We start from the raw sequence: 12172 nt of genomic DNA, 5'->3' as shown, positions 1-12172 counted from the left end.
GAGAGTATCTCTGAACTCCTCACTGCTGCTTTAGTGAGTTCAGATGACTGCAGCCACGGGGATCTCATTCACTCCGCGGTAATCAGCTGCAAGGAGAGTCTACCTGTGCGCGAGGAGCGCTCCTTTCCACACAGCTCGGTGTATTTATCCACTTTAACACGGAGAAGGTGTCTGATCAAACCGCTGGATACGATATATAAAAAACAAAACACCAAACAATATTTCTGCAGCTCTTATTTGTAATTAATCACCCGGAACCCTGCCACTCCCTGAGCTACTTTTTCAGATCTCGCCTCTCTCCTCTCTTCCTCACCGAGACTCACACGGGCTGGAGGTTCTGCCTCTTCACCCTCTTTATTCTAAAAAAGAATTGAAAGTCGTTGCCCAGTTGGTGAATTAAATTTGGCAATGCAGTTGAAGATTACGCACTCCGAAGATGACGCCGCTTTGACCGCGTAAAACTGGACATGGCCACTGACAGGTAAGTTCTTCCTTTCTCTCCATGCGATTCATCATGTATGAGCTTCGTTATCAGTTCTACTAAATCAGAATTTATCTGTACTTTTTATCAACTTTTAGGGTGACTTGACAAATCGGTTTGTTAGACGGGAACTTGGAGGAGGGTGAGTGTTTATATAAAACAAATACACTTTAATGTATTTGTCACCGGATCCATACTTCATAAAACCTCTCTTAACTCTTGTGTCATTATAAATCCACTTGTTTTAATTAATTTTTTTAGCTTTTCTCTCTCCATAGATTGAAAACAAGATGTTTATTAAGCTACTGAGACTGAGGAGAAAGAACTTCATATCCACGCTCCTGTCCCTGCTGACTGTGTATGTCCTGCTGCTGGTCTGTGTGAAGTACAGCTACATCTCCGAACCTCTGCCCAAACCTCTGCCCACCTCAGCAGTTTTAGACTTTCAGACATTTCACAGGTACAACATTAACTGCTTGGCGATCTACGACATGGACCCGGTGGAGGTGGGTAAGTCGCTGATCATCAGGAGGAAAGCAGCTGTGGAGGATAGTGATGAAGATCTGGTTAACCTCACCTCCAGCTGCCCATCCTTCCTGAAGTCCAGAGGGTACGACGACGTGTTCGTCTCAGAGGAGGAGGCCGCCTTCCCTCTGGCTTTTTCCTTGGTTGTGCACAAATCTGCGTGGACAGTGGAGAGACTGATCAGAGCGGTGTACTCGTCCGCTAACGTCTACTGCATCCACTACGACCAAAAGTCTCCGGCGGACTTCATCTCAGCCATGCTGGGTCTGGCCCGCTGTTTGCCCAACGTCTTCATCGTCAGCCGGCAGGAGACGGTCTACTACGCGGGCATCAGCCGGCTGAGAGCGGATCTCAACTGTCTATCCGACCTTCTGGGGTCACAGGTCAGGTGGAAGTATGTCATCAACCTCTGCGGCCAAGACTTCCCCCTCAGGTCCAACATCGAGCTGGTGAGGGAGCTTAAGAAGCTGAACAGTACGAATATGTTGGAGACCTGCCGACCCAGTGGGTCCAAGAAGCAAAGGTTCACCTTTTACCACGAGCTGAGAAACGTCAGCTTCGAGTACCAAAAGTTGCCCGTAAGGACGCAGCGTTTAATGCCTCCTCCACCACACGGCATCGAGATGTTCACTGGGAACGCGTACTTCGTGCTGTCCCGGGAGTTCATCGCATTCATGAACTCCTCAATGGTCGTGAAGGATTTCTTGGCCTGGTCAGAGGACACCTACTCCCCCGATGAGCACTTCTGGGCCACACTGGTCCGACTGCCCGGTGTTCCCGGAGAGGTGCCCCGGTCCTGGCCCGACATCACCGACCTGATGAGTAAGACCCGGCTGGTGAAGTGGGAGTACCTGGAGGTTAGCCTGTACCCGTTGTGCACCGGGACGCACATCCGCAGCGTCTGTATTTTTGGTGCAGCAGAGATGCGTTGGTTACTCAACTATGGTCACTGGTTCGCCAACAAGGTTGACTCCAAAGTTGATCCGGTTCTCATTCAGTGCCTCGAGGAGAAGCTGGATGAAAAACAAAAGTTATACCAATCAGAAGCTTTTCTAACATGAGGTTAACTGAAGTTAACTGAGAGCCACACTCTGGACAATATTTAGAAACAAATCAGATATATTCATTATATTTAGTAATTAGTAAATATTTAGTATTGTGAAAATTTGCAGATTTTATTACATGGATTATCTATGAATTCTGGACTGTTGGTGGAACACACCAAGACATCTGAAGACATATGACGAAAGAAGATTTTCACAGTTTTCTAGTGTTTCAAAAACCAAAAGTTTAAAGGAAGGAGAAAATAAGGAAATAACCAGCAGATTAAATGACGTGAACATAACTGGCAGTACAGCCTGACTGCAGGTGTATCTGGCATCAGTACTGTGTTCATTGTCTCATTTGAGTCCGTTCATTCATGAGATTTTTTTTTGGATCACAAATACCTGTTCGATTGCAGAGTTTGTTCACCCCAAAATATGAAACACTCGCATTTACATGTAGTGAGACGTATTTGCAAAGCAGCCCGGTATCAAGGCAAAACATGCAATAGCTACGCCTTGACAGCGACCAAGAATTAAACCTACTGCATGCTTTGAGGCAGTAACATTTCACCTGCGATTAATGCCACCAAGCTAAACCTAATACATTTTAACAATCCCGAAAAATGTCCTTTGTTTCTGCAATCTCACAATTTATTTATTTATATATATAAATTTGTTTTTGGTTTTTTTGGTGTTCATTTCTATTATTTTTTTTTTTTATTTCTTTAGTTTCTGTTGTTATCGTGGTTGTTGTTTTGGGGATCTTTTGTCTCAACTTTTGTTTGAATTAATCTTTATACCATACCTCCTCAGAGTGATGTGTTTGTTTGTTCATTATATTTGTAATTTCTGTATTCAGTGGTAGTTTGTCACAGTTACACTACCTCCAAGCGACACGCAACTGAATGTAATATCCTGTATATCCCAACTTCTTGGGGGTAGAACTGTTTTCCTTTTCTGTCTAAAGTGTTTGCAAAATAAATAAAAAGATTTAAAAGAAAACTTGCATACATAAAATGAAACAAGTCCACAGTACTCTTTGTGCAAATAGCACTTTTTAATTGTCATGACTCAAAGTTAAGAAAACATTAACGACATTAAAACCTGAGTTATAACCTGCTTGACTTGATGATGAATGCTGATAACAAGCTTCATCAGTGCCAAAAAAATGCCCCTTTTTGTAAGGTAGGTAGGTAGGTAGGTATTTACTTTATTAATCCCAGAGGGGAAATTTTTTCACTACAGCAGCATACGGAAGCAATAAGATAATAATAGAAATAATAGAATAAAATAATAGAATAGTGTAAACATGATCTGTCACAGTTTGTCCCATAGTATAATTCATTTCCCTGTCTGCTCTCCTCTAATACCAACCGGTGGAGGCAAATGGTCGTCCACCTCTAAGTCCGGAGCAGTTGGAGGTTTCTTCCTGTTAAAAGGGAGTTTTTCCTTCCTACCGTCGCTCATCTGGGAATTGTAGAAATGTTTGGTTTCTCTTTCGAATATTCTCACAACCTAAATAATGTTTTGATTTGGCAAAATCATGGCACAAAACAAGCAGCATGGATTTTCTGCTAAGAGAGATCATTTTAATGCTGAAAGCGGTGACAGTGTCTGTGATGGACACAGAAGGAAAATAAGGAGCCTAAAGAGGGTGTGTATGACAACATGAGCACCATCTAAACTTTTGTGTGAATCATGTCAACAGTTTAGAAGTATGTTACACAGCTACTGCAATACAGAACGGTAAAACAGCTTCCAACAGCAGGTCAAGTTTCAGTTTACATCCCTGACCCCAAGTGAATGTTTGTTCCTAATTTTAAGACATTCCCTGAAGATGTTCCTGACATATTGCGTTCATGGAAAAGTGATGGATGGATGGGAAAGGAGTGAAGTCACAGTGATCTTGACTTTTGAGCCCCAAAATCTTAACAGTTCATCCTTGGGACCAAGTGAACATTGGTGCCAAATTGCACTGAAGTGCTGATTACAGTATTCAATATAAAACAGATAGAAATATATGTACAGTTCTGTCTCTTCAGATATATTGGTTCCACATCAGTAATTACCATGAAAAGAGAACCTGTCCAGCCTGTGACTCACACAGAAGAAGAATAGAACTTCACCACAATATTCCAGCTATGACCTTGCTGATGCAGAACACGTTTGTCCAGTTTAGTTACAAAACACTGCACAGACAGAGTCAAGAGGGCTTATTGGGTTCCAGTAAATTATGCATTTTTTGGTTTCCATGCGAGTAAGTAAAACGACCTGACATGAGAACTTAACACCTGCGTACTTAACACCTGCGTGTAGAAGCAGGAGTCTCAGACAGGTCTAACTTTTCACTAAGTGTTTTTTTTTTTTTTTTATCTGCAGCCAAACTGGTGAGAAATGCTGATCGTGTGTCACATACGCTTGAGGACCAATCAGGTTGTTTGGTTGCTGTCAGTCAGTTTTGATGTAATTTTGGGTGTTTGACATTTGAAGGTAAAAGAAAAAGGTTGGGATTTGGCACGAATACGCTTCATTTTAAGGCTTCCTCTTCCTCTACTTCTTTCTTTTATGGTTGGAGGTTGGCCATTCAGTTGATGTGACATCTTCTGCTGCAGAGGATTGTGGCCTGCAGACTGCAGAATACGATGTAGTAGAACATCCTGGTACTACATTTAACATACTATGTACTGGGACGTACTAAATCTGTTTCTGGCATACTGAACAGTCTGGTAGTATGGATACTGGAACGCAGGGATTATTTACATAAACGACTTAGGTTGGTTTCAGAGTGTTATGAACTCATCAAGTTGCAAAACTGATTAAAGAACTGCCTTGTAAATGTTGTGAAATAAAATCACTACCTGAACTGAAGCTGTTTGATATGCAAAGAATTCAACACATCCAGAGTTCATGGCTGTAAGGTGAATCTTTTTCAAAATACTGAGACAACTGTAGGATATGACTCAGCTGATGGTTTTCAGACTCTGTGAGGAAACCGGCACGCAGAACAAACTCTCCACTTTCTTTTGAACTTTAGACTACTGAATTCTTAAACGGTTTAATTTCACAAGCTGCCCAGCATCGAGCTCGGAGCTTTCATCAGCCGGCCCTCTTCATAGTCCATCCTTCCTGTATGTTGTAATAACGTGTCACCCAGCGGCACCTTTGTCACGGATATCTGAAGATAAGACAGACCGTAGTGAAGCTATTAAAGCATATTAAAGCAGAAGTGCATAAAAAAGTAAAGTCATGGAAACATATTTGTGAGATGTTTCACAATCTCGACCACACAATGAGGAGCTGCTTACTTTTGGTGAAAGCTGTGGTTTAAGTGAATAGTAAACCTTTTAAATTAAAGATAAATAATAAATACTTTTGAACAATAAATTCTAAAATATGTGGTTTGGTTAAAAACACAATTTAACTTTGGTCACTGGTTCGCCAACAAGGTTGACTCCAAAGTTGATCCGGTTCTCATTCAGTGCCTCGAGGAGAAGCTGGATGAAAAACAAAAGTTATACCAATCAGAAGCTTTTCTAACATGAGGTTAACTGAAGTTAACTGAGAGCCACACTCTGGACAATATTTAGAAACAAATCAGATATATTCATTATATTTAGTAATTAGTAAATATTTAGTATTGTGAAAATTTGCAGATTTTATTACATGGATTATCTATGAATTCTGGACTGTTGGTGGAACACACCAAGACATCTGAAGACATATGACGAAAGAAGATTTTCACAGTTTTCTAGTGTTTCAAAAACCAAAAGTTTAAAGGGAGGAGAAAATAAGGAAATAACCAGCAGATTAAATGACGTGAACATAACTGGCAGTACAGCCTGACTGCAGGTGTATCTGGCATCAGTACTGTGTTCATTGTCTCATTTGAGTCCGTTCATTCATGAGATTTTTTTTTGGATCACAAATACCTGTTCGATTGCAGAGTTTGTTCACCCCAAAATATGAAACACTCGCATTTACATGTAGTGAGACGTATTTGCAAAGCAGCCCGGTATCAAGGCAAAACATGCAATAGCTACGCCTTGACAGCGACCAAGAATTAAACCTACTGCATGCTTTGAGGCAGTAACATTTCACCTGCGATTAATGCCACCAAGCTAAACCTAATACATTTTAACAATCCCGAAAAATGTCCTTTGTTTCTGCAATCTCACAATTTATTTATTTATATATATATAAAAAATTATTTTTTTTTTTTTTTTTTTTTGTTTCATTTCTATTATTTTTTTTTATTTCTTTAGTTTCTGTTGTTATCGTGGTTGTTGTTTTGGGGATCTTTTGTCTCAACTTTTGTTTGAATTAATCTTTATACCATACCTCCTCAGAGTGATGTGTTTGTTTGTTCATTATATTTGTAATTTCTGTATTCAGTGGTAGTTTGTCACAGTTACACTACCTCCAAGCGACACGCAACTGAATGTAATATCCTGTACAGTATATCCCAACTTCTTGGGGGTAGAACTGTTTTCCTTTTCTGTCTAAAGTGTTTGCAAAATAAATAAAAAGATTTAAAAGAAAACTTGCATACATAAAATGAAACAAGTCCACAGTACTCTTTGTGCAAATAGCACTTTTTAATTGTCATGACTCAAAGTTAAGAAAACATTAATGACATTAAAACCTGAGTTATAACCTGCTTGACTTGATGATGAATGCTGATAACAAGCTTCATCAGTGCCAAAAAAACGCCCCTTTTTGTAAGGTAGGTAGGTATTTACTTTATTAATCCCCGAGGGAAAATTTTTTCACTACAGCAACATACGGAAGCAATAAGATAATAATAGAAATAATAGAATAAAATAATAGAATAGTGTAAACATGATCTGTCACAGTTTGTCCCATAGTATAATTCATTTCCCTGTCTGCTCTCCTCTAATACCAACCGGTGGAGGCAAATGGTCGTCCACCTCTAAGTCCGGAGCAGTTGGAGGTTTCTTCCTGTTAAAAGGGAGTTTTTCCTTCCTACCGTCACTCATCTGGGAATTGTAGAAATGTTTGGTTTCTTTTTCGAATATTCTCACAACCTAAATAATGTTTTGATTTGGCAAAATCATGGCACAAAACAAGCAGCATGGATTTTCTGCTAAGAGAGATCATTTTAATGCTGAAAGCGGTGACAGTGTCTGTGATGGACACAGAAGGAAAATAAGGAGCCTAAAGAGGGTGTGTATGACAACATGAGCACCATCTAAACTTTTGTGTGAATCATGTCAACAGTTTAGAAGTATGTTACACAGCTACTGCAATACAGAACGGTAAAACAGCTTCCAACAGCAGGTCAAGTTTCAGTTTACATCCCTGACCCCAAGTGAATGTTTGTTCCTAATTTTAAGACATTCCCTGAAGATGTTCCTGAAATATTGCGTTCATGGAAAAGTGATGGATGGATGGGAAAGGAGTGAAGTCACAGTGATCTTGACTTTTGAGCCCCAAAATCTTAACAGTTCATCCTTGGGACCAAGTGAACATTGGTGCCAAATTGCACTGAAGTGCTGATTACAGTATTCAATATAAAACAGATAGAAATATATGTACAGTTCTGTCTCTTCAGATATATTGGTTCCACATCAGTAATTACCATGAAAAGAGAACCTGTTCAGCCTGTGACTCACACAGAAGAAGAATAGAACTTCACCAGAATATTCCAGCTATGACCTTGCTGATGCAGAACACGTTTGTCCAGTTTAGTTACAAAACACTGCACAGACAGAGTCAAGAGGGCTTATTGGGTTCCAGTAAATTATGCATTTTTTGGTTTCCATGCGAGTAAGTAAAACGACCTGACATGAGAACTTAACACCTGCGTACTTAACACCTGCGTGTAGAAGCAGGAGTCTCAGACAGGTCTAACTTTTCACTAAGTGTTTTTTTTTTTTTTTTTATCTGCAGCCAAACTGGTGAGAAATGCTGATCGTGTGTCACATACGCTTGAGGACCAATCAGGTTGTTTGGTTGCTGTCAGTCAGTTTTGATGTAATTTTGGGTGTTTGACATTTGAAGGTAAAAGAAAAAGGTTGGGATTTGGCACGAATACGCTTCATTTTAAGGCTTCCTCTTCCTCTACTTCTTTCTTTTATGGTTGGAGGTTGGCCATTCAGTTGATGTGACATCTTCTGCTGCAGAGGATTGTGGCCTGCAGACTGCAGAATACGATGTAGTAGAACATCCTGGTACTACATTTAACATACTATGTACTGGGACGTACTAAATCTGTTTCTGGCATACTGAACAGTCTGGTAGTATGGATACTGGAACGCAGGGATTATTTACATAAACGACTTAGGTTGGTTTCAGAGTGTTATGAACTCATCAAGTTGCAAAACTGATTAAAGAACTGCCTTGTAAATGTTGTGAAATAAAATCACTACCTGAACTGAAGCTGTTTGATATGCAAAGAATTCAACACATCCAGAGTTCATGGCTGTAAGGTGAATCTTTTTCAAAATACTGAGACAACTGTAGGATATGACTCAGCTGATGGTTTTCAGACTCTGTGAGGAAACCGGCACGCAGAACAAACTCTCCACTTTCTTTTGAACTTTAGACTACTGAATTCTTAAACGGTTTAATTTCACAAGCTGCCCAGCATCGAGCTCGGAGCTTTCATCAGCCGGCCCTCTTCATAGTCCATCCTTCCTGTATGTTGTAATAACGTGTCACCCAGCGGCACCTTTGTCACGGATATCTGAAGATAAGACAGACCGTAGTGAAGCTATTAAAGCATATTAAAGCAGAAGTGCATAAAAAAGTAAAGTCATGGAAACATATTTGTGAGATGTTTCACAATCTCGACCACACAATGAGGAGCTGCTTACTTTTGGTGAAAGCTGTGGTTTAAGTGAATAGTAAACCTTTTAAATTAAAGATAAATAATAAATACTTTTGAACAATAAATTCTAAAATATGTGGTTTGGTTAAAAACACAATTTAACTTTGGAAATGTTTTCCTTTTTTTTTATATTGGACTTTTTGGCATCACTGCAGACTTTTGGATTTAGCCTGGCATAGCTCACATAACTACTTTGTCATTGACCTTAACTGCTGAAGCCAAGTGCACTCAGCTGTGGAGGTGAAGTGTCAAAATGTCGTCTTTCAGCAGGAAGAACGTGGAAAACTGAGCCGGTTTTCACTGGCAGCATCTATAAAGTGAGACAATGACATGAATGAATCCAACCTAAACATGTACAAATATTTTCAAATTGTGGTGTATCCCTGGGAATAAAATAAACAGTTTTTAAAATATGACTTTCCAAAATAAATTGTTCTCTTGGCTCAAGCTCCTCAAGCCTACACAGAAAAACTGAAAATGTTTACCTCATATAATGCTGCATCAAATCAAAAGAAATGCAATAGAGGTCGCTGCATTTGTGCAAACTGAAATATCTGGTAATGTACAGGTGAAAAGGGAATTGATAGTTACACCTGTGCGCAGTTGCACCTGTGGAGTTGAGACAATGTCCGTCATCTGTTTATAGAAGATGGATTTTGGTGTAAAATTTTAAATGTCTCATGATTTTGGTGACACACAGAAAGAATGCAGTGTAGAATTAATACTTTACTTTAATAATACTTATAATAGAAATCATAATTGGGGGAACTGGCTCCTGCCATTTTAACAAACATGGACCATTTAGTAGTTTAGCGTTAGCATCATGCTAATAGTATAGTCATATTGTAACTTACGAAGGCACTCAGCAACCCGGTATCACAGCAAAGCGTGAAATAGACACGCCTGTCTGCTACAGCAAAACGTGAAATAGTCACGCTTGGCGCTCTCTCGCCATGAAAGTTACACGTTTCCCTGCAGTGGATGAAAATGAAAACTTCTGTATGCTTAGAGTTGTGATTTACAGGAACATGAAACTTTTTGCAAAAAACATTGATCACATGATCCCACATCTCGTGACATTTAGGTGTAAGTTTCTTGCTTACAAAATGTATAACTTTCACTCCTAGACAGCCCAAAGTGTGGCTATCTCATGTTTTGCTGTCGTGAACAGGCGTGTCTATTTCATGCTTTGCCATGATACTGGGTAGCACAAACATACGTGAGATTTTTTTCAAACTTGTCTGTTATTGTTTCGAAAATATAATAATAATTTTTTTTTTAACATAAAAAAAAAATCCCTTTGAACAAAAAACAGTTTGTGGGACTTGAATGTGCTCACCACTTATTCCACGGGTCTTACCCAGTTCTCCCTATTTAATCATTTAATCTTAGTTTCCAGGAAAAGTTTGAGTACAAATATCTGAATTTAAGTTTTTCAAGGTTACACAGTTGTTGCCTGTTCTGGATTTTCTCTGTACATGTTCTCAACATCTCCACATTTCGGACACAAGTGACACACACGTTCTCTTCTTCTCTTTGTTTAATGTCTGGATAATTTACATCGTTGTGGTCTGGATGTTGTGCACTTCCTCTAATTTTATGACTACTTGTTTTATAATCATTTCCAGTGTTCTTCCCTGCTGCTGGTAACAGGTGAGGCCTCACCGGACCACATGCATTAAAAGCATAATAAAACACACACTGTGTGTCCGCAGGAAAGAACCGTGTCTTGGCACTCAGAGGAACTCAACACAAATCAGCCTGCAGAGGTTTCTGCCCAGACGAATGGAGGCGTGGAGGAAAAGGTCACACAGAAATCCTTAAATAGCGCTCGGTGGCCCTTCACTAACCACATGTTTCGGAGGTGTCAAATTTCTACCCAGGCTGTGTTGCTCCGTTTGCAGTTGTTGGACTTTTTGGGCTCATGCTAGTACAATGCCAATATGTGTTAGCCCCCGGTCCTGCGTATTCTTTAATGAGGCAATAGGAGAGAACCAGCTGGTCTCAAAAACATTTATTATAAAAGCAACAGAGTATCAGATCTCTAGCCAGGAGCCCAGACCATGTGTCCCTGACGACAACAGAGTGTGTCAGTTCGTGAAGTCTGACTGACTGTCTGTCCCTGGCTCCTGTATTATATAGTACATTGCACAGGTAGTTCCTCTGGGGTGGTGGCTTCCTTCAATTCGCTCTCTGCCCGGTGTGTTGTCTGCCATGAGTTGGCTGCATGTCGGTAGCCTTGGCCGGGCACCTGGCGCCGTGATGTCGTCAACAGTCACTGCCTATCTGGAGTTGTCCCCAAGACAGTGTCGTGTGCTGCGGAGATTTAGCAAACAACAGATACATGTGCCCTTATCTGGACAGTGACGTGTGATGCGGAAATTCGCAAACAACAGTGAAATATCAGACAGTAAATATGCACATGCTGCTGCGAGGCCTGAAATCCCGGACGAACTTCGGAGAAGACGTCGGGGTTGCAGAGCTGGAGCAAAACTGAAGGCAAACTTCAGACTAAGCATCCCGGTGCATTTTTGGCAGTTACTGGAGACTTTAACCACACCAGTCTGGATAAAGCACTGCCAACTTTGCACCAGTATGTTAACTGCCCCAACTGGAACAATAAAACCCTGGACCTACTGTATGCTAATGCCATGGATGCATACAGTGCTACTGCCCCCCCCTGGTAGGTCGGAGAACAACCTGGTACTGCTGACACCAAAGTATGTTCCTCTGGTACAGAGGCAGCCTGTAGCCACCAGGACTGTGAGGAGGTGGACACAGGAGGCTAAAGACGCCCTGCGGGACTGCTTTGAGTCCACGGACTGGGATGTGCTGTGTGGACCACATGGGGAGGACATCAACAGCATGACGGACTGTATCACAGAATACATCAAATTCTGTGAGCACACCACCGTACCATCCCGGACTGTACGCTGCTTTCCCAACAATAAGCCGTGGATCACCAGTGACCTGAAGGTGCTTCTTAATCAGAAGAAAGCATCCTTCAGGTCTGGGGACAGGGAGGAGCTCAGGAGAGTTCAGCACGACCTGAAGGAGAAGCTGAGAGAGTGCAAGGACTCCTACAGGAGGAAGCTGGAGGCCAAACTCCAGCAGAACAACGTGAGGGAGGTTGGTGGTCAACTTCAGGAGGACGACGACGGCTCCACAACCGCTGAGAGTTCTGGGAGAGGAGGTGGACATGGTTGAGGAGTACAAGTACCTGGGTGTGTCCATCGACAACAGACTGAACTGGAAGACCAACATCAACGC

At 41.1% G+C, this 12172-nt stretch overlaps 1 protein-coding gene across 1 annotated transcript; it reads left to right on the top strand.

Annotated features, from left to right (window-relative positions):
• The first annotated feature begins 548 nt into the window (after nt 1-548).
• Nucleotides 549-3027, top strand: LOC138622728 (beta-1,3-galactosyl-O-glycosyl-glycoprotein beta-1,6-N-acetylglucosaminyltransferase 4-like). The gene is made up of 2 exons (XM_069701723.1): nt 549-623; nt 760-3027. Exon 2 carries the CDS (start codon nt 772-774, stop codon nt 2065-2067), a length of 1296 nt encoding a protein of 431 aa, XP_069557824.1. The 5' UTR covers nt 549-623; nt 760-771; the 3' UTR covers nt 2068-3027.
• Nucleotides 3028-12172: the final 9145 nt, after the last annotated feature.

Source organism: Brachyistius frenatus, unplaced genomic scaffold (assembly GCF_029030835.1).
Source record: "Brachyistius frenatus isolate BFR_SWC_R1_liver_20210118 unplaced genomic scaffold, ASM2903083v1 Contig_3, whole genome shotgun sequence".
Lineage (NCBI taxonomy): Eukaryota > Metazoa > Chordata > Actinopteri > Embiotocidae > Brachyistius > Brachyistius frenatus.
This window is presented reverse-complemented; position numbering and strand designations above follow the sequence as displayed.